The sequence below is a fragment of the Alternaria ethzedia genome, assembly GCF_023757985.1.
Source record: "Alternaria ethzedia strain BMP 0044 chromosome Unknown scaffold_4, whole genome shotgun sequence".
NCBI lineage: Eukaryota > Fungi > Ascomycota > Dothideomycetes > Pleosporales > Pleosporaceae > Alternaria > Alternaria ethzedia.
In genome coordinates, this window is record NW_026056197.1 from 1,651,867 (window position 1) to 1,677,031 (window position 25,165).

Genomic DNA, 25,165 nt, shown 5'->3' on the forward strand with positions numbered 1-25,165 from the left:
CCTGCAGGGCCAGCAGGCGCCATCCGTTGTCGCGCAAGGCTAAACTCCAAAAAGATCCATCGGGGTATATTTGTTGATCGGGCCATTTGCTCAGAGGCACCTTATATCTGCTCTCTGCACCTTCACTCCGCTTTCCTGCATACCCAAGATACCCATCATGTCGTCCCTTCCCCCAGTTTACATCGTCTCGGCCGCCCGTACGCCTACGGGCATGTTCTTGGGGTATGTTCCCTGGTACTAGAGAAGAGGGGCACCGCCGACTCACGCGACAACAGCTCCCTCTCGAGCCTGAGTGCTGTCCAGCTGGGCTCTCACGCCATCAAGGGTATGCTAGTTTGCTGCAATTGGAACATGAACTTATTCTAACAACTCCTGTAGCTGCCGTTGAGCGCGCCGGCATCAAGCCCACCGATGTCGAGGAAGTCTTCGTTGGCAATGTTCTCTCCGCAAAGTATGTACAACACCCAAACATGCCGAAACTCCAGTAGAACTCTACTGACAAACCTCAGCCTCGGCCAGAACCCTGCCCGCCAGTGTGCCATTGGCGCTGGCCTCCCCGAGTCGACCGTCGCAACCACCATCAACAAGGTGTGCGCCTCCTCCATCAAGGCCCTCATTGTCGGCGCCCAGACCATCATAACTGGCAATGCCGATATCGTCGTCGCAGCGGGAACCGAGAGCATGTCCAACACCCCCCACTACCTCCCCAACCTGAGGACCGGCGCCAAGTTCGGAGACCAGCCCCTGGTCGACGGTGTGCTGAAGGATGGTCTGACCGACGCATACAAGAAGGAGCACATGGGTCTGCAGGGAGAGGAGTGCGCAGACGACCACGGCTTCTCCCGCGAGGACCAGGACGACTACTGCATCCGCTCCTACAAGAAGGCCAACGCCGCACACGAGGCCGGCTGGTTCAAGGAGGAGATCGCTCCCATTGAGGTTACCGTTGGACGCGGCAAGCCTGCGGTCGTCGTCGACCGCGACGATGAGCCCAAGAACGTAAGTCGCGACCCTGGCAGTGTTCACTAATCGACACTTTCTTACTTATTAATCACAGTTCAACGAGTCCAAGACGCGCACACTGAGGCCCTCTTTCAAGCCCGGAAACGGAACCGTCACCGCTGCCAACGCTTCACCGCTCTCCGATGGCGCTGCTGCTCTTGTTCTTGCCTCTGAAGAGGCTGTCAAGAAGCACGGCCTCAAGCCCATTGCTAAGATCCTCGGCTGGGGTGACGCTGAGCAGAACCCCTCCAAGTTCACCACCGCCCCTGCGCTCGCCATGCCCAAGGCTCTGAAGCACGCCAAGGTAGAGCTCTCTGCTGTCGATGCCTTTGAGATCAACGAGGCCTTCAGTGTCGTTGCGCTCGCCAACATGAAGATCCTTGGTATCCCAGAGGACAAGGTCAACCTGCACGGTGGTGCTGTCGCGCTCGGCCACGCGCTCGGTGCCTCCGGTGCCAGGATCACAACTACACTGCTCGGTGTGCTAAGGGAGAAGAAGGGCAAGATTGGCTGTGCCGGCATCTGCAACGGTGGTGGTGGCGCCTCTGCCATTGTTGTCGAGTCGATGCAGTAGATGTGCCGTCCCGTTAATGAAGACACGTAATGCTAGATATGAATGAAGTAATCGTCTATACTTGGGCTGGATCTTTGCGCCCAGATGCACTGTTGCGTGAGCCAGATAGTAAACATGAGCCTTGTTTAGTTATCAAGATGATCAACGATCTCACCCACTATAACCTCTTCTGTATTTTCTGTTGCATGTAAGTTGGCATGTCCCAGCCATCGCGACGACAATACACCCACCTGCAAAAAGCACTTATTTGTACTCGAGTTGTGTAGATCGACTTTCCGATTCATTGGTTGAACGGTCGGTTTCAGGGGGGTGGAGCGCCAGCACTGGCCGCGCTCGCTTCCAGAAGCGCTAAATCCGGCGCGTGGCATTGGCCAGCAGTCGCTCTCCTTCATCCCAACCCCCGATCACCTCACGTTTCAACGCGTCGACGACGAATCACATGCTGATAAGCATGGCAAATGCCTCAGGCAATCGATAATAACCGTAGGCCCCGCCACGTATCCACCGGGATGTGCGCTTCTCGCTGTTTCAAGCGCCTCTCCCCGTTCACCAACGGACCATCCGTCCTATTTCTCATGAAACGGCGCACGTTTGGTTAAACATCCGGGCAGCCTTGCTCAGCGCTATTGAACCCCCATCTTGTGTACCTGACTGGTTCCTGCAGGTCCCCCTCAATGTTGCTAACCGGAGATAAACTCGGTCCGTCTATAACTCCCCTCTTGTTGAAACGGAGCCCGATGTGCCTAACGGGAGATGTACACTCTCCCGCGCTCGTCTATCCTCTAGACGAAGCCGTTGGGGCGAATCGGTGGCTGCTATGTCAGGGTCGTTGCCACGCCTCCGTTTTAGGCCTGTGTATATAGGCAGGCCGTCCCTTTCCGACCATCTGGTGCCTCGTTACATCGCCAAACTATACTGTCGTCTTTTCCGTTCTTGTGCCTTTTTTCTTCACGCGTCTAGTACGCAGTCACTCATTACTATTCTTATCTTTCGGCGTCTCGACGATGCGTTTCTCCACACTCACTTCGGCTGCGGCCTTTTTCCAACTGAGCATAGCTGGCTATACTCTCCAAGATGACTACATGACCGACTTTTACGGGGCCTTTGACTTCTTCACTGATGCCGATCCGACAGAGGGCTTCGTCAAGTACGTTGACGAGGCTACGGCGAGGCAGACGAACCTCATCAACTCGTCTTCTTCAGCGATTTCCTGGGGCGTGGACACACAGAACCAGACCCCTGAGGGAAGGCCCAGTGTCCGTATCCAGAGCAAGAAGACCTACGACAGTGGGCTGATTGTGCTGGATGTTGCCCACATGCCATTCGGCTGTGGTACATGGCCAGCGTAAGTAGACTTCCATCCATCGAAAGTCATGTTGCTTACACATTGATAGATTCTGGACGACTGGCCCCAACTGGCCAAAGAATGGCGAGATCGACATCATCGAAGGCGTGAACGACCAGACGAACAACGGCATGACCCTCCACACTGGCCCCGGCTGCCAGATTGGTGAAGACACCACCCAGTTCGCTGGCTCAGTGACCACAGGAAACTGTGATGTCGCTGCCGAGGATCAGTCGAAGAACGCCGGATGCTCCATCGAACACCCATCGACCAAGAGCTACGGTGCAGGCTTGAACGAGGGTGGTGGCGGTGTCTACGCGACACAATGGACCGCCGATGCCATCAGCGTTTACTTCTTTCCTCGCGACTCCATCCCGGAAGACGTCCTCGGTGACAGCCCAGACCCAAGCGGCTGGGGCAAGCCAGCTGCCAAGTTCGCCGGCGCCTGCGACATCGAGAGCACATTCAAGCAGCAGCAGATCGTATTCGACACTACATTCTGTGGACAATGGGCGGGCAGCAGCAGTGTTTGGAACAAGAGCTCCTGCAGCAAGAAGGCAGACACATGCGAAGAATGGGTCAAGAACAACCCCGAGGCTTTCACAGAGGCGTACTGGACGATCAACTCCTTGAAGGTGTACCAAGATAATGGTTACGCCGCTGTTCCTCAGCCCTCTTCGGTGCCTGAGCAGAGCAGTGCTGCCTATGGTTCTGCGCCTGTCCCATCGGAGACACCTGCTGCGCCTTCTGGCATTCCCGAGCCCTCCGAATACCCTGCAGTTCCTCCGCTCATCACCGCCTCTGTATCCGGCATCTTCGCACCAATCCCGACGAGCGAGACCCTCTCCTCCAACGCCCCAGTCGCATCACCTCCTGCCGACGATGCCTCCCCCAGCGTACCCGCCGAGACCCCGAGCCCCATCGCCGCACCAACCACGCAGATCAATGCTCCGGCTCCAGCTCCAGCTCCGACCGGCCCCATGTCTGGTTTCCAATGGCCCTCTGGTGGCGCAGATAGCGGCAACAAACCCAAGCCATCGACAACACCCTCTGCCTCGCTTCCTGAGGGCACTAGCACGGCAATTGAAAACTCGAGTGGCGCTGCCGCCGCTCCCAGCACAGCGCAAAGCGTCGCTCAACCTTCCGATGTACCTGCCGCATCACAGTCATACGCTGCGCCTGGAGTACCTGCTCCAGCGCCCACTGTATCCCAAGCACCTGCTGCGCCCGAGGTGCCCGCCCCAGCGCCCACCAACGTTGAAAAAGCACCTCCAGCCGACCCAGCTGTTCCCGTCGTCACAGACACTGTCGAAGCTATTCGTACAGTAGTTCAGACGATCTACCATACCGTCACCGCTCCCGCCCCTGCGCCTGCGGCACCAACGCCAGCTCCTCCTGCTGCTCCTCCTGCCGCAAAGGGACGCATGGCAAGACACATTAGGGAGCACAGGCAGAGGCTCACAAGGCACCACGCCAGGCACTGAGCGGTGCATGACGAATCATGGAATGGTTGGACAAGTCACACTGGTTGCTGGCTTGGTGGGTGGAAACGGCGCACATATACCCCTGGGTTTCTTTGTACATATCTTTTAGACATTGGCAGCAATTCATTCGGATGTGATCTGCATATACATCGTCTTTCGTGGTGCCAGCTCGTGATGTGTTGATCTACCACATAGAAACAAGTACTATGCTAGATGTCTACGTTCGTAATGATCTTTGTATATCCCTTTTTCTATGCGAATGCTTTCACCTTTTTGGGTTTCGATCTTCCGATGGACAGCTTACTAACATTATGTCTTTTCGCTACCAACCTTGAGAAAGAAGTCAAAGAACACCCCCCTCGCGTTGGCAGCACGGTTAAGGGGTAGCAAAAAGCAATGCTGCCTACACGCCATGTGTTCTTGTTACGCGTAGCGAGAAGAACGAAAGCATAGCGAGCGAAAGAATAAAACCAAGCTGTGAACCACAGCCAGGAACACTCACCCCTAGTGCTCCTTCCTTTCTCCGGCGGAAGCAAAGAAAATGGCAAAAAGAATGTGGACGCTGTGGGAATTGAACCCACGACCTTTCACAAGTACGCAGAAGAATGCGAAGCGACTGAGGTTGAATGTTAGGGGAGGAGCTGAGTAAAGGTGCGTTGGGGGAAGTCTTACAAATCATACCCCTAGACTTTGGGATGTTAGTGGGTTGTAGAGGGTGATTGGGGTGTTGTGGCAGCTTACCCAAGCGCCCGTATTAGGTAATCGATGAAGAATTTCTCAATGACAATGGTTACAATGTCACAATAATTCAATATTTGGTATTCGGATGCCAGGCGCGAGTAATGGATGGCGTGAGCGAGACCATGGTCGAGGTGGGGGTGAGGGGCAGATTTTGGAAGGTGGGGTAAGGTTGAGGATAGACCTACAACCATAGCCATCGCATATCTATACATATTACACCTTGGTCTATCTACAAAATCGCTACTCATAATCACTACCTAGGTAGGAGAGACTTGAAATCCATAAAGCACACGAGCAATACCTCACTCCGCCAGACGATTGATTAACATAAACAAATCGGCGTGTTGTACTCCTTCGACTTCAAAGCCTGTTGACCCTTCTCATCCAAATGGTTAGACAACTTTGTTATGCCAATACGCCTAAACATGGGATACTGCGTTGTCGGCGCAGGATCTTCCGAGCCTGGATCACTACTCTCGGTTTTGAAATCTGTCTTTCCTTCGTACTTGAGCAACAAGCAGTACAAGTAACGAAATGGCTTTCGTACGGTTCGCTCTCCATACGCGACGGGCATGCAGTATAGTTTTGCGTCATCGCGGAAGATATCGACGTCAGACTCTGGGGCGTCGAGATACAGGTTCGCGTGCTCGAGAGGACGCGCAGCGCTGGTATTCGGTTCGAAGACTTCAGGTCCGGATTGTTCTTGCTTCAACCGCCAGCTGTACGGAACTCTAAGGGGCGGGTGAAGCCTACGCAGCTCAATAGCTCTGAGATAGCGCGGTTGAAGCAACAACATTCCCTGGTCGACCATACCATACTCGTTGTCTGCATCCGAGAGGATGACATGGTGGTCAAGTACTTCGAGCATTAGCTCTTGCTCTGGATTCGAGTCTTCCCTATGATCTTGAGCCCGGGTATTCCTTCTGCCTACTCTTGCAGCCCCGTAGTCTGTAACGTCGGGATAGGTGATCCCGTGAGGAGTGTCGATTGATGCCCATGAGAATGAAGGCGCTCGAGTTGCGTCGCGGCGTCCAGGGTTCTCGAACACACCATCTCGATAGAGCTCATTCACCTGCCAAAGAAGCTGGCTTTCTATATTGTTTTTCCAGAGGCCAGCAATGTACGTGATTGGTTCTGTAAACAGCTCCTTGCCTTCACTGAAGCGTCTCGCGATTCCGGAAAGCGCTATGAGTTTGTCGCCTGATACTGTGAGTTGCGTTTTGGAATAAACCTCTACAACATGCTTCCACAATTCGTAGATGTAGAGATCACTCATGCCTTCATCGGGGTCCGGAAGACCCTGAAGGCGATTGCGTCGCAATTCCTTTCCAGCCTTCGCGGTTAGATCTTTGAAGCGACCTTCGTCCACCATTGTTCCTTGCCTAGCTCTCGTGGTTAAATTCATCTCAGGATGACCCTCGGCATCTTCAAACTCTGCACACTCCCAAGCAATTTGATCTCGACAAAAGTGCAACACTCGCGGTGCCATGAGACGTTCTTGAAAGACCCAGCCTCTGCGGTTGACGGGTGCTTCCTCGACGAGTTCATTCCAGAAGGATAGATCAATGATGGTGCACCTTATCAGCTGATCTTCCTCCATACTTGCGGGTCTCACCGACCCGAAGAGATTCGTTCCAGTATAGTTGACGTTTATCTCGTCTTCCCAGAGATACTCGGGCCGCCGGCTGAAGAACAAGCCCTGATCTCCATCGGTGGCAGCAGTAGCGGAAATATTGAGAAAAGATCCTCGATAGATCTGGTCCATTTGTCGACTCTGCTCTAGCCAATCACTAAGAGACCCCTTCGATCTGCTGCTGTAGTTCTCAGTCGGCTGTATTATGCACATCGAATCAATCCAGATGAACCCCACTTTGTCTAGACGAGAAGCAAAGAGGATAGCGTCTCGGAAGGTTTTCGGCAACTCTCGCAGCTCGATACCGTCTCGTTTGAAACGTTCCTCAGTGGTGTGATCCAGCCTAAGCTGTCCCTGGACACTTTTGGGCTTTCCCCAGCAATGGCTCAGCGTAACGTACCGATAATCCTCCGTTTCGACGCGACGCTTCTTCGCCCTGTCGTTATACCAGAACTCCATCAACAGTTTGGTTGGGATGCCTGGGATGTGCCTGAATCCGCTGGTTTCCCTCAAATATACCTTCTTCCGCTCCACGTCGCCATGTTCGGACATGATTGTCAGACTGTCTATCTCTTTGATGCCGTTGGCACTACGGAGCTCTCCAATATCCAATAGGCGCTTGGGGTAGACCTTCTCGCCAGAGGCTTCTCGGAAGTTTGCACATTTGCATTGTTTCATCCAACCCTGTGCTACCCCGAACACCTCCTCTGAAGATGTATCTAACGATCTTGGTGTTCGCAGCCGACGGTTCTCAGGTTCTGTATATGTGCTTAGAAAACGTCTTGTAGTCGGTACTACTAGGTAACGTACTGGTCTCCTTCAGCAAATATATACGATTGTGAGATCCGTTGAGGTCGAAGTCGAGGCTGTATCTGACCTCTCCCAACCTATCGGGGAGTAGTCTCTTCAGGCTAGCTTTGATCGATATGGACTGATCTTCGAGAAGATCCATATCGTGCCGAAGTACCTTCGCTAGCGACATGCATATCGAACAATCAGCCTCTCTTGATTTGCGAAGCGACGCTGTGGTTTTGTGATGCTTGAATGTCAGATCGTGAGTACCTGCCCATAACTCCCCGCTTCCGCCCCTTAGCATTCCCACACATACTTGGCAAAGCATATCGTTAGGGTAAGGCTGAAATCGGTGTTGGCCTGGCCTCGTTTGATGGCAAGGGGCTGTGCTTAGCCTAATTGCTGTTATAGAGCGGAAAGAGGACTGCGCCCGATCAGTACGTTATGAGAATCGAGAAGAGAAAACAGCGACTTTGAAGAGGAGGTGCGAGCGAGCTAAGTCATACGGTAGCGCAGACACCATGCGCGATGAGTCTACAGCACGCAGGAGGCGAGGCTCGAGCGCCTCGCATCATGCTGGCCCGCCCTCGTCTCAGCTGCGGGTGCGAGCTGCAGCGGTACTGATGGTAGGCGCCAATACTGCCATCACATAGGCTGGTGGCTGCATCCCTGATAAATCGTTGGCTGTGGGTGCGGGATGAACGGTTGTCTCTATGTCGACGCTGGGGCGCAAAGAAGTTGCCCGACCCTGCACCGGTGTGCTTGGTCACTCCTGCCTAAGGCGCCACGCGACGTCTCGAGTGCTGAGAGCTTGATGCTGCTGCGCCCCGCCAGGCTTCAGCTGGACATCCGCCCCACCCGCTTCCACTACCCAAGGCCTTCACGCAAGGCTCCAGCACGATACAAACATTACAGAAAGTCAGTTCTCGTTGCGTCCACCAATATTCGAATCGTTTACTCGTTGCGCATCATCTCAAACACCGGGTAAAGATGCCCTCCACTTTCAAACTGTCAGCCTGGAAGGACATACCTGTCACAGTCGCAGATGGCCACAATCTCGACGAAGAGAAGCTGCTTGGATTTCCAGCGTTCAAGAACTGGTTGGAAACACTCAAAAAGAATCTTAAGGTGCAAACAACTCCTGGACACACGTTTGAGAAGGATCCATGGCGCCTGGAGGGCGTGAATATACACAGCGTCACAGTCTTTGCGAACGGCAAGATAGGTTTCATGACGATCGAAGCCTTGATGAAGAGTGGCAAAACAAATCTGGAACGAGTTATCTTCTTGCGTGGTGGAAGTGTAGCTGTTCTGATGATACTACGACCTAAAGACAACAGGAACGAGCGATGGGTCATTCTCACAGAGCAGCCACGAATCGGCGCATGCAGCACTGCTTTCCTTGAGATTCCTGCAGGAATGCTAGATGACAAGTCTGGCGATATAATTGGGAAAGCAATGGAGGAAATCCAAGAAGAGACGGGCCTGAAGGTCAGGAAAGAGGAGTTGATTGACCTGACCGCAATGGCCCTTCAGCAGGCTCAAACGAAAGAGCACCTTCAACCAGCTGTGTACATGAGCCCTGCAAATCTCGACGAATACATCCCGCTGCTGTTGTGGGAGAAAGATCTGGACCGGAAGGAGATCGAGGCTCTGAAGGGGAAGTTGACGGGCGAACGTGCGAAGGACGAGTTGATCACTTTGCGCGTCCGCGATTACGAAGTGCTCTGGAAAGAGGGCGCAAGAGATGCTAAAACGCTCTGTGCGTGGGCGCTGTACGAAGGATTGAACGGGGCCGGAAAGATTGAAGAGCAATTACGGCAAATTCGCATATTCGGACACACGGATGACTCACAGGGGAGAAGATATCTCCCCTAACTCCTAAAGTCGAAGGCCTTTTCGATTATTTTCGCACTATTTTTCGTCTGAAGAAGCGCTACTAGCCGGCTCAATCGGTCGCCAGCCTTTTGATGGAATTATGCTCGAGCTTTGGTAAACACAAGACCCGGCTGATAGACAGTATGGGTACCTGCAGAGTGCAGTTGAGGTGTTGATAGCGGAACGGCCCGTAGTTTCATCGGTCGTTACGCAGCAAATGTTTCGGTGTAAGGGGTGATCTTCGCGACTCTACTGTTCGCGAACTGAATACGCGCGTTACGAAGTATGATAACATGTTTCTCAATGAAATCGGAGGCGCTTAGACTTTGCAGAACTCAAGCTTCATGACTCGTAGACGCGTGTAGACCAAGGTACACGCTCTGGGTGACACATCACATCACATCCTGAAGGGTTTCACCATATACTATTTGAGGAGGCTATCACACAACAGCCCGTGTCACTACACGTAAGATATGAGGTTGATCATCGTCACGCTTCCCGCATTGATGGATCAATTCCTCGGAAAGTCTGTTGCCATGCTCTTGCTTCGGAATAGCTAAAAATGCGCGACGCATACATACTATTAAAACCTAATAAGTGCCTACTTCCTAAGTCATAGCATCCTCCTGCCCTAAGATATTCTTCAGACAATACAACACGAGCTGTGCCACCTCTAGTAGCACCAAAGGTGGCTTTTGGTACAAAACCGTGGTATCGAGCTAAGGAAGAGCAAAAGACATGTGACAAGATCTCATACGCGCCCATTTGCTATCGCCCTGAGCAAGTCCACCATGACGATGACCAGCCGCTGCTAAATTAACCATATCACGGCCATTGTCGCGAAGAAGTTTTTGGGTGTACCGAGGTTGCCATCTCAACTCCATGACACTAATCGCTGAGTGTTTTGGAAAAGGTATTCCGTGTTCGCATGCAGGTTGAACATGAAACATCTGCACCGCGATTCTCAAAACAGACCATGGACGGGCGCAGCTAACATTTTGAAACAATGTGGAGGGAGATGTAGGAAAGAAGAGAAGAGGAGTAGAATAAAAGTTGGAGCTATATATACGGCAGAGGCGTACTCTCAACGCATGGGCTGCTTGTGAACGTTTTTGGAGACCGGATGTTGCAGTGGATGTCTCTGACGTTTTCAAAAGTGATGTATCTGGCATGAAACATCATGCTCGGATTTTGGAGAAGAGAGGTCGTCATGTATGCTTCAGATGCAAGTTTCGATAAAGGCGGATTTTTTGTGGTTCTTTTTGATATGAACGGGATGCAGCGAGCATCTTGGACAACAAGCTCAAAGATCCAAGAGCGGCCATGTTGTATGCGTTGGGGCTTTTGAAGCACAGCTCACCAACATGGATTGTAGGTGTCTGTTTTTTGGTAGTTCGCGGCAGGCAGACAGCGGAAGACATCATACTGTTCGTTGTCATGTTCGAAGCAAGTCATGGCTCGAACTCCGCCGGTTTTTCATTTTGGTGTAGAAAGTAAGGTAATGGAAGAACGAAGGCGGGTGTGCCAGACGTGATATTTATACCCATCTGCACTAGCACAGAGCGACGCCATGGTGATGTGGATGGCGATGTTTTATTCTCAGCGATGCACAGCGCAAGTTGACACAACCGCCCGATCATGAATTCTGCTACCTTTCCTTTTTGGTTCACATGGATAGCACGAGGAGTAAAACAATGGCCATATCGAGATTGGCTGTATTTTTTTGAGAATGTGGGATCGCATATGATGCAACTCTAGTCGTTTTGGTGGAATGAAGAGACCGGAAGGGCGAGATTGTATTCGGTGTACCCTGAGGAATCGAACGCATCATGAGATTTTCTTGACGATGTTTTAGAACATACAGGTGCGTCGCAGTTGGTTTTCAAAAAGTCTCCGGCGAAGGGAAAGACCGAGGAGCAGACATCATCTTGTCGGCGCAGATATTCTGGGGAAGGCCATGATCTTGTTCATGGAACGTTTTGGTAAAACAGAAGGTTTTTCGTGTGCTTGCGAGAACAATGAAGAGAAGAAGCGACAGGGACTTAAATATCGTGAACCGGGGCCGCGACGGCGGACATGGCAAGGTTGATGTCGTTTTTTGAATCGATTGAGGGGTCCGAAATCCACAGATGATGGCTACATCGAATGGCGTTTTTGGAGATGTATGCACATAGACACTCTTCGGTTGTGTTTTGAACCGTGGAAAAGGGACGTGGACATGAACCTGATTGGGATAGCTTTTGAGACCAGCCCACATAGGCTCGCGACAGGTGGATTTTTGGAAGAATGCAAAAGCAGTATATGGGAACGAGGTCCATAGGCAGGAGAGCGCTGTTTATATAGACGTTGTGCCAAGAGGATTCCGTTTGCGTCATCTCAGAAAGGCGTGAGGAATACGATAGGAGATAGTCTAGTCTGTGAGCGGGGCATCTGGGTTCGTATACTGTACCGGTAATTTAAGTAGACTGCTGAGACAACAATGTCAACATGTAGCGAGCAAATATTTACTATCGAGAAGCAGTCGAAAGAACCACACACAATGAAAGTAGAAATAGTATTTGGGTATCAGAATACGCGACGATACGTGGCAGAAACCGCGAAAAGCACAGAGCGCAAAAAGAGTGTGGCCGAAACCAAAGACACAACGCTGATGACAAACCCGGTAAAGCCCAGAATCTCCCCCTCCCATCACTTGTACTGATACTCGTTCTCGTCGTCGCTGTCATCCTGTCTCTCGAGCACATCTTCAATCTCCTCGTTCAGCAGAAGACCCATATCATACGTCTTCTCCCTGATCTCATCCGCCTCTTCCCTGCCCACTGAACAGTCATCCATGATAAGAAGAATCGCCGCCTCAGGCACCATGACGGCTTGCACAAAGGCCGCGATACCGGATGCTTGCACGACGCGATCCTTGCAGTTCTTCATCTCGACCTTGAGAGTATCCATGACGCTCTCCGTGATGACGCGACGGCCGTGAGGACCATAGTAACCAGGGTAAGCGGCCTTTTCGTCAAGCGCGTACGACTCCAGTTCCTCTTGCACGTCTTCTGCGAGATCCGTTCGTCTCGAGGGGACGGCAGCTGCTTTTCCAGTCAATGCCAGCGGTTCGTAGCGATCTCTGTGTATACTGGACCGATCGTTGTTGAGTATTTGTAACAGCGTCGCCTTGCTTCTGCGTATTCGTCTAGGAAGTGCTTTCCAATCAATATCCGGGTATCCTTTCTGTGTGTACTCCTTCTGTGCCGACTTCTTCTTGTGCGCATGGCAAAACGCAGACTTGTTCTTCACAGTCTTATCCTTGCCTTTCCAGAAGTTCCAGTATTCGTCCTGCTCGACTGGCTCCGAACATAGTGTGCATCGTGAGCCTTCTTCCTCTACGTCAGGAAGCTTCCCGATGTAGCTGCTAATGTCGTCCAGGGCTTCCTGTGGTGCGCTGGAATCTGGCTGTGAGGAAGGTGGTTCCTGGTTTTCCTTCCAGCTGCTGAGTTGACCAAGGAGTTGGGCGGTTCTGGCTGCCTTTTCTGCTTTTTTGAGTGACTTGGGACTCATTGGAGTGATTCCTAGTTCCCTGTCCAGCTCTTCGCCTTCGAGTATCTTGGGTGTAGCATCGTCGCCTTCGGATTTTGTGTCTTTCACCTTCTTCTTCGGTCTACGCAGTCCTTCGATATTGTTTTGTGGTCTGTCGCAGTCTTTCGGCAGCGCAAAGAGCTCGTCGTCGTCTAGACCGATGGAACTTGTATCGCTCTCATCACCTGCTTGTGATATGCCAATCCGCGATTTATTCTTTGTTTCATAGGTTTGCGCACCAGGCTTTGAGGCTGCTTTCCCAAACTTCTTCGCGGGTGGTACTGCGTGTATGTTCCTGGTCTTCGAACCGTAGCCCTTGCTGTTCTTACTGGTCTTCTGGGAAGTGTGTTCCATACCCCAACTAATCGGGCCATCGTTGGCTGACCCTGCAGACGACGTAGGTGTGTTTTCTTTGGGATCGTCGAATATTGTTGTAGCTTTATGCGCTTGACCACTCCGATACGTCCCACTCGTAGGCGCACGTATTATCCCCATCCTCTTTCTCGCAGCCTTCTTCTGAGGTCTTCTCAGAGTTGTATCCTCGGTATTCTTCGACGTAGGTATAGTGGGTTTCGCGGTTTGGACCGGTTGAGGTGGGGGAGGATGCGATTCGTTGTCGGAGGACACGGGCTCGGCATTGATATCGATTTCTTCCTGCTGATTTGTAGACGAAGTGTTGTCATTCGCCTGCCTCTTGGACGCGGGTTCTTCATGATCGTCCTCCCCAGCATGCCGCTTTCCACCAATGTTTCTTAACAATTTCGGCGCCTGCTTCGTCAGGTATACCATTGCCGCGCATGAATGAAGGAAACCGAACGAAAGAAAAAGATACAATGCGTCCTCGAGGTAATGCGATGTCGGCGCACGTGAATGTATAGTCTTCCCGAGACGGACTCGAGATCATGCAGCAACGCGCCTTCCGGCGTTCCACCCCAGAACGCGAACACCGCGTTCGCGCTAGTCCGTCTTATCGATAACGCCCGAGCTCCGCCAAAAAAAGTTACCAGAAACTTGCCAACTTCGGTCGCAAACCCTCCTAAACAACAGCAAACCCCCGGCATATTCTCACGATGGCTCTAGACGAAGCGCTGCAGCAGCCCTTGAACTTCACTGGTCATCGGCATATGATCTCGCGCCTCCTCCTGGCAACCCTCACCGGCCGACCCGTTCGCATCTCGCAAATTCGCTCTTCCTCGACCACACCCGGCTTAACACGCCATGAGACAAACTTCATCCGGCTGCTCGATTCGGTGACGAACGGCTCGCAGGTTCAATTCAGCATGACGGGTACGACACTAGTCTACAGACCGGGTCTCATCACCGGAAGCGCCGAGGGTCTAGGAGCCAGCGGCGGCGTAATCAGACACGAGATACCAGCCGAGTGCAGAAAGAGGGGTGTGAGCTGGTGGTTGATCCCACTCTGCGTTCTCGCGCCCTTCAGCAAAGGAAACATGAACGTCGTCTTCTTCGGCGAAGGCTGCGTGACAGCCTCCACAATCGCCGGCGACGTCTCCGCCGACACCGTCCGCACCGCGATCCTCCCGCTTTACAAAAATTTCGCTATCGAGCGAAACATCGAACTGCGCATCCTGAAGCGCTCTTCCGCGCCCGCAGGAGGCAAAGGCGCAGGCGGCGAGGTACAACTCGTCTTCAACCACCAAGTCCGCCTGCCCAAGACACTGCACCTGCTGAACCCCGGACGAGTCAAGAAAATAAGAGGTGTAGCCTACTGCGTCGAAGTCCCGAAGAGCAACAACGAGCGCATGACCTTTACCGCGCGAGGCATCCTCAACAAATTCGTCCCAGACACGTACATCTTCTCCGACGCCAGCGCCGCGCCCTTAATACCTACAAACGCCAAAGGCCACTCCAGCGGAAAAGTGAAGGGCGCCGTAGGTTTCGGAATCAGTCTCGTGGCGGAAACCAGCACGGGGTGTATATACTCTGCAGACGTATGCTCACCACCTGATGGTGGCGTGCCTGCAGACGAAATCGGCAAGCAATGCGCATACCAGCTTCTCGAGAAGATATCGCAGGGAGGGTGTGTGGAGAACGTTGCGGCGCCTACGGTACTCATGCTTATGGCTATGGGTAGCGAGGATGTGGGCAGAGTGGCGCTGGGCAAGGACATACTGGGCAGTGAGGAGATTATACAACTCGCGCGGGACTCCAAGGTCTTTGGCGGCAGCGCATGGGGCTTCAGGGAAGCAGGCGGCGAGAGAGAGGAGATAGTCGTTAGCGTCGTAGGCAGGGGAGTAGGCAATGTGGGAAGAAAGGTTGCTTAGATTTCTTCAGTTTGGGAAAAAGTTATGCGCGCAAATATGATACCCCCAATTTCTCATTATCTATCTTGGTCTGATGACACCACTTGTTTTAGTGCGCATACTTCGTGTGGGCGTCACTGAGACAGCCAGGCAAATACGTGTCTAAGCAAAGAAGAGACGCCGCCCAATGATCTGATTCGCATAAAACCACTGTACAAAAAAAGCTGATGCTAAAGCTGGAGACGTTCCTACTGCCTCTTGCCCGCCGAGCTCGCTCCACTGCCACTGTCCTCATCGCTCTCTTCATCCTCATCCTGAGCATACTTCTCGTTAAACCTATCCTGGTCCCGATACGGGCCCTCGCTACCTTCATCATCGCTCAGCAGGTCCTCATCAGACTCGCCAGCAAAAGCATCATACAGCTCTCCACCCCTCTTCGCGCGCTTCTTCCTGCCTGCAGCACCAGAAAGCAAGCCCGCGTCATCTCCAGCTTCGTTGTCGTCCAGGACCTCAAACTCGTACGCGTCGCGCGAGTCCTTCATGCGCTTGCGTCTAGCAATGAAGAAATAGGTGCCGAGACCAGCCATGAAAACGATAATCAGGGCGAGAGCGCCGTATATCCAGATTTGGGTGCGTTTCGACACGCCGAATGTGGGGAAGGGGTTAGGTAGGAAGTTTTCAGATGGACCAGCAGACGCCGTGGCACTGGCACTCGCAGTCGCCGAAGTCGTCGTCTGCACACCACTGTTAGCTGGTGTCTGAGAGGGCTTCTGGTTCACGGGACGGTCGGGGTGGTCATCGGGGATGGATGTCATGGTAGGTGAGGTACCACTGGGTATGGTAATACTAGTGGTATGCGCCGGATGATCATCGATCTTGTCGTGATCGTCGTCGTCGTGCTCGTCGGGGATGGGGCGGAGCTTGGCTTTGGAGGCGTCGATACATTCTCCCCAGAGGCGGAGCTTCCAGTCGGTAAAGGTGCCCGTCTTCATGTTGCCGGATTTGACGTCTTTGACTATGACGGTCCAGTTGCCAATGGCGTTCTCTCCCCAGTGGGCGACGGACATGAAGGTCCAGTCGATGTAGCCATATGGCGCTTCGTCATCGCGGCGTGCGGTAGACAGGTGCGAAACCATGCCGCTTGGAGATCGGAGTTCGACACTGAGATCGCCACGGCGCTCGTGCTCTACGTTCATGGTGAGCGTGATATGCTCAACACGGGCAAAGTTGGCCTTCTTGAGCATGTCTTCTTTGACTTCGAAAACACTGGCGAGACCCTGGTTGCCTTCAGGGATCGCCTTCTTTACGTGCATCCAGGGCGAGTAGAACCATGCTTGGGGCTTGACGAGCTCCCACTCCTTCGCCTTCTCCACGATGGCGTAAGCATCGAGCTTTCCGTATCCGAATTGATGGCTGAACATGCGATCGATTGAGGTCTTGGTCCAGTCGCTGGGTGTATCGAAGGGAACAGCGGTCATGACGGCGAGCCATTGCATGTCGCGCCATGTCAACTCGGGACGGGCCTGGAGTGCAAGAGCAAATACTCCTACACCAATGGGTCCAGCAGCCGATGTACCTCCGTGCTGGCTGGTGCACTTGTTTGCGCCGACGTCCGTTGTGTGGATGGCATCGCCGCCGCCACTGCTGTATGTAACCACCAGCTGTGCGGAGCAGGCCTCGGAGTAGTATGGGTGGCCGTTGTTCTGGTCGATGGCGCCGACGGTAATACTGTAGATGCTGTTGGTGTAACCGTCGAAGTTGCAGTTGTCGTCGCTCGCAGCACCATTGCCTGCCGCGAAGACGTAGATGGATCCCTTTCCGCCGCGGCCCTTCTGAACAGCAGTGACCATGGCCTTCTCAATGAGGATGCCTGGAGCTTGCATGGTCTTACCATCGTCGGGTGGGCCCCACGAGCACGAGTAGATGTCGTTCTGTTGCATCTCGAAGTTTATCGCGAGTGCCTCGTCGAGATCTGTAATGTCGCCCGAAAGGATGCGCACACCCGAGATCTTCGCGTCGTAGGCAAGTCCGACACCACAGGCGTCGTTCCTTCCGGCGGCGATTTCTCCCGCGCATCGTGTGCCGTGGCGGTCGTCGGAGAGCTTCGGGGTAGGTAGGTCTTCGTGGTCGTTGTAATCGTGCGAGCCGGCAGCAAAGAAGTTGTCCTTGAGGTCGTTGCTGGTGTAGTCCAGGCCATCGTCGACAACGCATGCGGTAACGCCTTCGCCGGTGATGTTCTGCAGCCACACACCGGTGACGTTTATGTCGTTCCCAGGCGTCTTCACGTTGAAGATGTGCCATTGCTCTTCGAAGATGGGGTCCTTGATTTGCAGCTGGCTCGCTACTTCCCGCTGAGCTTTGATGGCATCCGTAACAGGGGGCCCCCGTTCTGGCAGTTCTGGGATGACGCTGCGCTTCCAGTGCCGCGCCTTGATCTTTTGCTTTTGGGTGAAGTGGACGCTGTCGAGAGGGTGGTACTCGGGGCCGACTTCCCGTTTCCGCCGCCGCCTCTTCAGTTCTTGTTGTGCGTCGTCTACAATGTCGTTCTCGTGCTTGGGGGCCTTGAAGACATGGTGGTCCTCGAGTGTGCCAAAGGGGCCCTCGTACGTCAGGCCGAGGTGCGCGGCGAGGTCTGAGGGCGATGCGGAGGGGGAGATGTGGACGGCATAGTAGTCGTGGCTCGAGTAGTTGCGGGGTGGGAGGTGCCTTCCCGCAGTAGCCAGTGTGGCTGCCGTCAGCAGGCTCCAAAAGTGAATGCGCATGGCGGAGGCGCCGAGAGGGTATTAAGTGCAGCCGGCTGCGGTCATGTATCGTGTAGGGTCGTAGGGCGTGACGTGGCAGCGCGTGCTGAGGAAGTATGCGTAGGTGGGTGGTGAGGATACCGTGGGCGGCGAGTCGAGAGGGTCGTCGGTATTGAGCTTATTGAGGAGACTGATTACGACGACAGGGTATTAGATGGACGGATGGACCGAATGCCTATGCGCGCGGCGAGTGCAGTGCGCCGGGGGGAACAATACAGGCGTAGTGTGATAGTGTGAAAGAGGAGGAAGAAGCACCTGGGGCGTCACGTCGAGGGAGTCGGCGACTGAAACGTTGATGTTTGACACTTCTCTGGCTTCTTCGCATGCAAGGTGCCTGTATTGAGACCCCCGGGACGCCTTCCCCTTGTGGCGCTAGTGGCCGCCGCCCTTGCCTTGCCGGTCGCCGTGTGGAGGATGCCTGTCTGTCCAAGATGTTGCCGTCCGTCCAGCTCGAGCCCCAGCCTCCTCTACCGCGCCCGCCACCACCATTCTGCGATATGCGCTGGCCATGGATAACTGCCCCGACCCTGCATCCGTACCGCTCTTCCTATGTCCTTGCACTTAGCATCTCTTGATTTTCCCGCGACACATCGCTGTCATTGCGCCGTCCATCATCGCTACCGCACATTGCACCCCAGCACACCTCCGCCGCCTCTCCGCACCCGACATTCTTAGGTAGCTACCACCATCGAGGACTGCAATTGAGACGTGTATCTAAGACCGGATGTGATAGTGTAACCTAGCTACGTAGATGCGCCCGACCTAGTTTCGTCCCATCTCCCACAGGACGGTGGTACGCCCCGCTTGCTTCACCGTAACCATTACCGATCCCATGATCTCGTCGCATCATGGAAAACAATAGGAACAGCGGCTCCTTTGCATCGCGGGCCGTCAATCCTACTCTCCTTGAAGTTCCAGACAGCAATCCCCAGAAGCGCAAATCCTACCGCCGCCCAGCCGATGCGCAGCCCACAGGCGCATCCCCACCAGAGCCCGACATGTCGAATACCGTACCCAGCAACACTGCGCGTCCTGTCGCAACTGTGCCCTTGAACGGCAATGTCACCATTGGCAGCGGTCATAGGCGGCGGCAGAGCAGACACATACCGCCCCCGACGACAGGCGCAACGAGCGAATCTGTGCCAGCTGCCCCGGAAGTACCTCGTGCGCCACCCTCCTCATATAGAGACCCGTATGCCAGAGGGGTCAAAGTGCCCGCGCGCTCAAGCTCTGGCCGATCGCGCGATCCAGCCATCCAATTGAACCCGAGCAGACAGCAGGCGACTATCCAAACAGCTGCCAACAGACTGTACGAGCTGCGGTCACCACCCTATGCGCCAGCCGAACCGTTGGCGGGGACCGTCCAGCGACGCGGCTCTCAGCGCAGACCCTCTGTGCCCGACCGATCGCCCCTGCAAAAGTTGGAGGGGAAGCTAGACGATATCAGCAAAGAAGAGAGAAGGGCACGGATACTCGAGGCGGAACTGGCCGCGCAAGAGAAGGCTGAGGCGGAGATGCGAGAACGACGAGCGCGAGAAGCTGCGCAAAAGCAACGTGTCGTGTCTGTGCCCATACCGGAGAAGCCATCCAGCGCTTCTGCCCCGACCAACAACGGCAGGCGCCAGGTGTCCATGCCATTCCAGGATAAAGCTATGTCCCCGCCAATGTCCCCACCCATGTCGCCGCCCATGAGCGATCTGGAATCAGACGACGGCTATGCCTATGACCTTAGCGACCCATGGCACCCCTCGGATGCGCAAGGAGGAGCAGTTCAGTCCGTTCAGCATGTGCCCATGCAAAAGGCGCAGGTTGTTCCCATGGCCTACCAGCCGGTACCGCATACTGATGCTGCCATACCGCGAGGAAGCAGCTTGAAGGGAAAGGAACCGGCGGGTTCACGGAAATCTGGCAGCTACAGCGATCGGAGTATGCTGCCTTCGCAGAACATGCCCAGGAAGCCCGTAGCCAACCCCGCGGGACTTGGCCTGGTAGGTGTTCGCGACACTTCGACACCCTCTGATGTATCTCGTTCGGAGAGCAAGAGGGGCCAGGGGAAAAGAGACAGCCGAGGATTCATGGCTGCACAGATGGAAATGCAGCAAAATGACATCGACTACAAAGGATCACCACGAGAGAATGATACTCAGCAACTGCCACGCAAGATACCCCCCGTTCCCCAGACCGTTCAAGTTCCGCCTATCCCGCCTGTCCCTCAGACCAATCGCAAGAGCGTCATGTTCTCTGAGTCCGAGTCGGACCTAGAGCAGCACGATCCTGAGAAGAAACATCGCTACTCCCGCCATCACAGCGAGCCGGAAAGGACCTACACACCCGCTCCTATGCTCGAGGAATGGAGAAGTGCACCGATCGGTCTCCTTACTGCAGATGATCTAGATCTAGACGCTCCAGCCAAAGCCAATAGCGGCAACAAAGCATGGTGGGAAGAGAGCAAGGCCTCTCGACGAAGACGTTCAGGCGGATACGCGGAGCCAACTTACGATGGCTATGCCGACGATGCCCCCACACACACTGCTTTCAATCCACCACTATACCTCAAGTGTGGACCGCTCCTACGCTACACCGGTCTTCGGAGAGATCGCAGCGTTCCCGGACGTGAGCGTGAAATCTGGAGAGGCAGCATCATGATTGTTACTGTTGACGCCTCTTCTTCGTATGCCAAGCCGCCGACGTTGCGATTGTTCAAGCAGCCAATGGACATACTTCCGCCTCCGCCGGAGGAAATTAGCCAGGACCAGCTGGACCCATCCTACGTCGATCCCATCGAAGGCCAAGTCAAAGTGTCGCGTACTGGTGAGGCGCTATACGTCAAGCCAGTTGACGAACTCGCAGAGGACGAGGATCTATCGCGCATTGAAGACGACACCGGTTTGTTCTCCACGACTCGAAGCACAACGAACGGATCGGGTTCTAAGTCAACCCGCATTCACAAGAAGGACGGCGAGAAGCTTGGCAAAGTCCGTGATTTCCCCGGTATACGCCTGTATGCTGAGCGAGGCGTGACCTTCTGGCGCTTCAACATCGAAGTCGAACTTGGCAGTACTCAGACACGCATTGCCTACAAGATCAACCAAGGTCCTGCCATCGGATTTTGGGTCCCAGCCAAGGGAGAGTCTATGAACATCATGTTTCACAGCTGCAACGGCTTCTCGGCCACTGTCGAAGCGAATGAGTTCTGTGGTCCAGACCCGATGTGGCGTGATGTACTGAACACGCACCAAACCCGCCCGTTTCATGTGATGATCGGTGGAGGTGATCAGATTTACAACGACGCTGTAATGAGGCAAACGACTTTGTTCAGACAATGGACTGAAAACAGAAACCCCATGCACAAGCACCATCAGACATTCTCTGAGGAGATGCAGAACGAGCTGGAGCAGTTCTACCTCGATCGGTACGCAATGTGGTTCTCCCAGGGTTTGTTTGGCATGGCCAACTCACAGATCCCAATGGTCAACATCTGGGATGACCACGACATCATCGACGGCTTCGGATCATACCCTCATCACTTTATGCAAACGCCAGTATTCACTGGTGTTGGTGCCGTTGCTTTCAAGTACTACATGCTCTTCCAACACCAGTCTGTACCCGCCGAAACCGACAAGACCGAACCGTCATGGGTACTTGGAAAGAGCCCTGGCCCGTACATCAAAGAGCGCTCTCGAAGTGTCTTCATGCAACTGGGGCGCCAGGTAGCCTTCCTCGGTCTTGACTGCCGTACAGAGCGACAGCGTGACGAAATTCTCACTGAAGACTCCTACGACATCATCTTCGATCGCCTGGAAGATGAGATCATCAAGGGTGAGACTAAGCACCTGATCGTTCTCCTTGGGGTACCCATTGCCTACCCCCGCCTGAACTTCCTCGAGAACATCCTCACAAGCAGGCTTATGGACCCGCTAAAGGCTCTCGGCCGCGCAGGAATGCTAGGCAACTTCGTCAACAAGTTCGATGGAGGCGTCGAGATCTTGGATGACCTAGACGATCATTGGACCGCCAAGCACCACAAAGAAGAGCGCAACTGGTTCATCAAAGAGTTGCAACACATTGCTTCGACTAAATCTGTGCGCGTTACTATACTCGGTGGTGACGTCCATCTGGCGGCAGTCGGACAGTTCTACAGCAACAAGAAGCTGAACGTTCCCAAGGACAAGGATCACAGATACATGCCAAATGTTGTGTCTTCCGCTATTGTCAACACACCGCCTCCAGACGTGATGGCAGACATCATCAACAAGCGCAACAAGATACACCATCTCGATTCAGACACAGATGAAGACATGATCCCCCTCTTCACTCACGGCGTCGACGGCAAGAAGAGGAACAATACACATTTGCTACCCCACCGAAACTGGTGTAGCATTCGAGAGTACAAGCCAGGATCTTCACCATCAGAAACACCATCGCCACCCACAACCCCTGCGAACGGGCCGCGCATGGTAAGAACGATGTCAGACTTCGCGCCAGGGCAGCTGGTGAGAAGACTCAGTGGCCAACAGAGAAGACCTTCAGGAAGAGGCCGAGGACCACCTGTGTCTTATCGCAACAACCCTTCATATGCCGCCGCCGATGAAGTTCAGATCGGCCACCATCAACCACAGTCTTCGTTCTCGCCCGATCGATCAGAACCCGAGAGACCCACTCGTTCGCGACGCAATTCTCTGACATCGCTCTTCCGTCGCCGTGCGTCAGTAGATGTCGCCCGTCCCGACACGTCTGAGACTGCAACACCACCCCTAAGCCGGCACAGTGTGTCGCAAGATCGACCGTCTACCTTCCATCGCCGACCCAGCGTACTGACTAAGAAGACTGAGCGGCACCACGGCCCATACGTCAACCTTGAGGGTGGTCTTGACATCTGTCTCAACGTCGAGGTATCACAGCACGACCCGGCTGGTATCACGATGCCATACAGATTACTTGTGCCAGCGCTTACTTATGTCGAGCCTGAGGAGGGCGTCGTCGAGAAAGAAAGGGGTAGATCCCGTGGTTTCTTTGGCTCTTTCGGTGGCAAGCGCAAAGCGACGATCGGCGATGATGGGAATTCCATCTCGGGCAGCGAAAGCGGAAGTGAGCTTGGGGAGATGTCTAGTGAAGAGGAAGAAGAGCGCACGCAGCAAAGGTACAAGGTCGGACCTCGGATAGTCATGCCGAGTATGGGGTCTGGCAACAGGCGTGGCTCTGAGCCTGCCCCTGTCGCTGCCCCTATCACTGCCATTGGCCCTGCAGCTCCCGTTCCCACTGCCCGAGAGAATCGTCTTAGTTCAGGCTTCCATGCTAACACAGCTGCAACTGTAGCTCCGAACCAAACGAACGGAATTCCCCGCGATCTCGTTCCAGAAAGTCAAGGACGACGAAGCTTGGATGCGGCTGCGGGTACCTCGTCCAGAGCTGCTGCCTGGGACAACGTGGCCGCGAAACGGCACGTCAGCATGCCAGTCGCTCCTCCCGCTACCCAGACTGCGACCCAAGCGACAGCGATGCCATCCCGCTCCGCCTCCACGCGCAAGCAGCCTACTTATAACTCGTCTCACAAGTCGCAACTCCCTGCGCCTTCGCCAGAGATAGAACCTAAAGTGCAGCGAAGATCCATGGGTGGTATCTTGAACCAACACTCGCACGACAAGAAGTGGGAGCATGATGCCCATATTACCGCTCATACACCTGCACAAACACAAAGGAAGGCGAAGCGGGAATCATACCCACCGCATCCAGCGATCGTCGGCGCCGGACCAAACTCGCCCTACTCGCGAGACGGACAAGGCCTCCAAGCACGACAAGACACAGCCGGCGGTGACTACTTCTCCAGCGGCGGCCGAGACGGCAAGACCCATCCTGCCACAGCACCCCGCCAAGTCGTCGACCCAGAGTACACCGAGAAACCTGTTCAACGTGCTGACTATGCTGCACAACCACAACGAGGCGGTTATGACCGCACTTCTTCCTACCCGGCCTACCCCCAACGCAACGGCACTGCAGGGGTAGGCGCAAAATACCTTGGCGGAGGCAGGTACGAGGAAGAAGACGAAGATAGCTTCGATAGCGCTGATGACGATGAGGCTAGTCTCAGCGGACAGGAGCAGGAGATGAGCCAGGATAGCTTCGTGGTGCCGAAGCGTAAGAAGAAGTGGCAGATTTGGAAGTAATAGGTGGGGAGGGATTGTATTGGTAATGAGATTACGATTTGGGTACATGACTGGTTCGGGCGTCTTGCCCAGGGTACATAATGACGGCGCAGCGTATACCATGGTGTGTTTAGCGGGTTTTAACAATAGCGACGTCCTTTTCTCTTCTCAATCCAATTTCTAATATCTTACCCTGGGTCCTCGCTTGGTGTCATGTGCGTCGATGGAAAAGCTGGAATTACGGCTTGTCGTCGGTAAGCTGATGTTTCGATTGGTCGTCGATGAGGATGAACCAAGGTTCCGACATCCCATCCATAGTACACTTAGGCGGAAGTATGTATGAGCCTGGTATAATACGATACGTATTCCAGCGACATTCTCACAATCATCAAAAAGCCTGCCAACTACATCAACTTCTCCCAACTCCTTTTTCGACGATAACCCGCATTGTATCTTCCACCCTTCACACCAACACAAGAAACAGCCCTACCAACATCACACGCCATGTCTCTCAAATCCCACCCTAAAATCCGCTTCACCCCCAAGATGCTCAACCAAAAAGCCAGAAAGGCCCAGCCCACGCAAGAAATGCTAGATCTCGGCATACAAAACTCTTCAGATTCGGCCTTCTTCAACTTGCCTGGCGATATCCGCAAGCGCATTTACGAATTTGCGTTCACTACGGGCGAGGTTATTCAACTCCTTCCTCTTGATGCGGACCTCGAAGGAGAAGTACTCGTGAAGGAGGAGGAAGAAGAGAAGATGGATATCGATATCGATATTGATGATATGATGATGGGTCTTGAAATCAACGATACGTCTCTATCCGATAACACGAAGCCCCAAACGCGAAACCCCTTCGCCGCAATACTCGCATCCCGACAATTCTACCTAGAAACACACCTTTTGCCTTTCTACCACAACACCATCTCCTGCGC

The 25,165-nt window shown here is 53.9% G+C and overlaps 7 protein-coding genes across 7 annotated transcripts; 4 read left to right on the plus strand and 3 right to left on the minus strand.

The window, feature by feature from the left end:
- Positions 1-157: 157 nt before the first annotated feature.
- On the plus strand, positions 158-1,576 carry ERG10 (erg10, acetyl-CoA C-acetyltransferase; the record flags this gene model as incomplete). The annotated part of the gene is made up of 5 exons (XM_049374317.1): positions 158-222; positions 276-325; positions 379-451; positions 510-999; positions 1,058-1,576. The coding sequence occupies 5 exons, from the start codon at positions 158-160 to the stop codon at positions 1,574-1,576; spliced, it is 1,197 nt and encodes a 398-aa protein (XP_049236457.1).
- A 1,082-nt stretch (positions 1,577-2,658) lies between these two features.
- On the plus strand, positions 2,659-4,405 carry J4E87_002682 (uncharacterized protein; the record flags this gene model as incomplete). The annotated part of the gene is made up of 2 exons (XM_049374318.1): positions 2,659-2,921; positions 2,971-4,405. The coding sequence occupies 2 exons, from the start codon at positions 2,659-2,661 to the stop codon at positions 4,403-4,405; spliced, it is 1,698 nt and encodes a 565-aa protein (XP_049236458.1).
- Positions 4,406-5,468: 1,063 nt separating this feature from the next.
- J4E87_002683 (uncharacterized protein) lies at positions 5,469-7,731 on the minus strand (the record flags this gene model as incomplete). The annotated part of the gene is made up of 2 exons (XM_049374319.1): positions 5,469-7,537; positions 7,590-7,731. 2 exons carry the CDS (start codon positions 7,729-7,731, stop codon positions 5,469-5,471), a joined length of 2,211 nt encoding a protein of 736 aa, XP_049236459.1.
- A 1,189-nt stretch (positions 7,732-8,920) lies between these two features.
- On the plus strand, positions 8,921-9,449 carry J4E87_002684 (uncharacterized protein; the record flags this gene model as incomplete). Its single annotated transcript, XM_049374320.1, is given in 2 exon segments — positions 8,921-8,924; positions 8,938-9,449. 2 exon segments carry the CDS (start codon positions 8,921-8,923, stop codon positions 9,447-9,449), a joined length of 516 nt encoding a protein of 171 aa, XP_049236460.1.
- Positions 9,450-12,137: 2,688 nt separating this feature from the next.
- Positions 12,138-13,808, minus strand: J4E87_002685 (uncharacterized protein; the record flags this gene model as incomplete). The annotated part of the gene is made up of 1 exon (XM_049374321.1): positions 12,138-13,808. One exon carries the CDS (start codon positions 13,806-13,808, stop codon positions 12,138-12,140), a length of 1,671 nt encoding a protein of 556 aa, XP_049236461.1.
- Positions 13,809-15,531: 1,723 nt separating this feature from the next.
- On the minus strand, positions 15,532-18,045 carry J4E87_002686 (uncharacterized protein; the record flags this gene model as incomplete). The annotated part of the gene is made up of 1 exon (XM_049374322.1): positions 15,532-18,045. One exon carries the CDS (start codon positions 18,043-18,045, stop codon positions 15,532-15,534), a length of 2,514 nt encoding a protein of 837 aa, XP_049236462.1.
- An 887-nt stretch (positions 18,046-18,932) lies between these two features.
- On the plus strand, positions 18,933-24,248 carry J4E87_002687 (uncharacterized protein; the record flags this gene model as incomplete). The annotated part of the gene is made up of 1 exon (XM_049374323.1): positions 18,933-24,248. The coding sequence occupies one exon, from the start codon at positions 18,933-18,935 to the stop codon at positions 24,246-24,248; it is 5,316 nt and encodes a 1,771-aa protein (XP_049236463.1).
- Between the last annotated feature and the right edge of the window lie 917 nt (positions 24,249-25,165).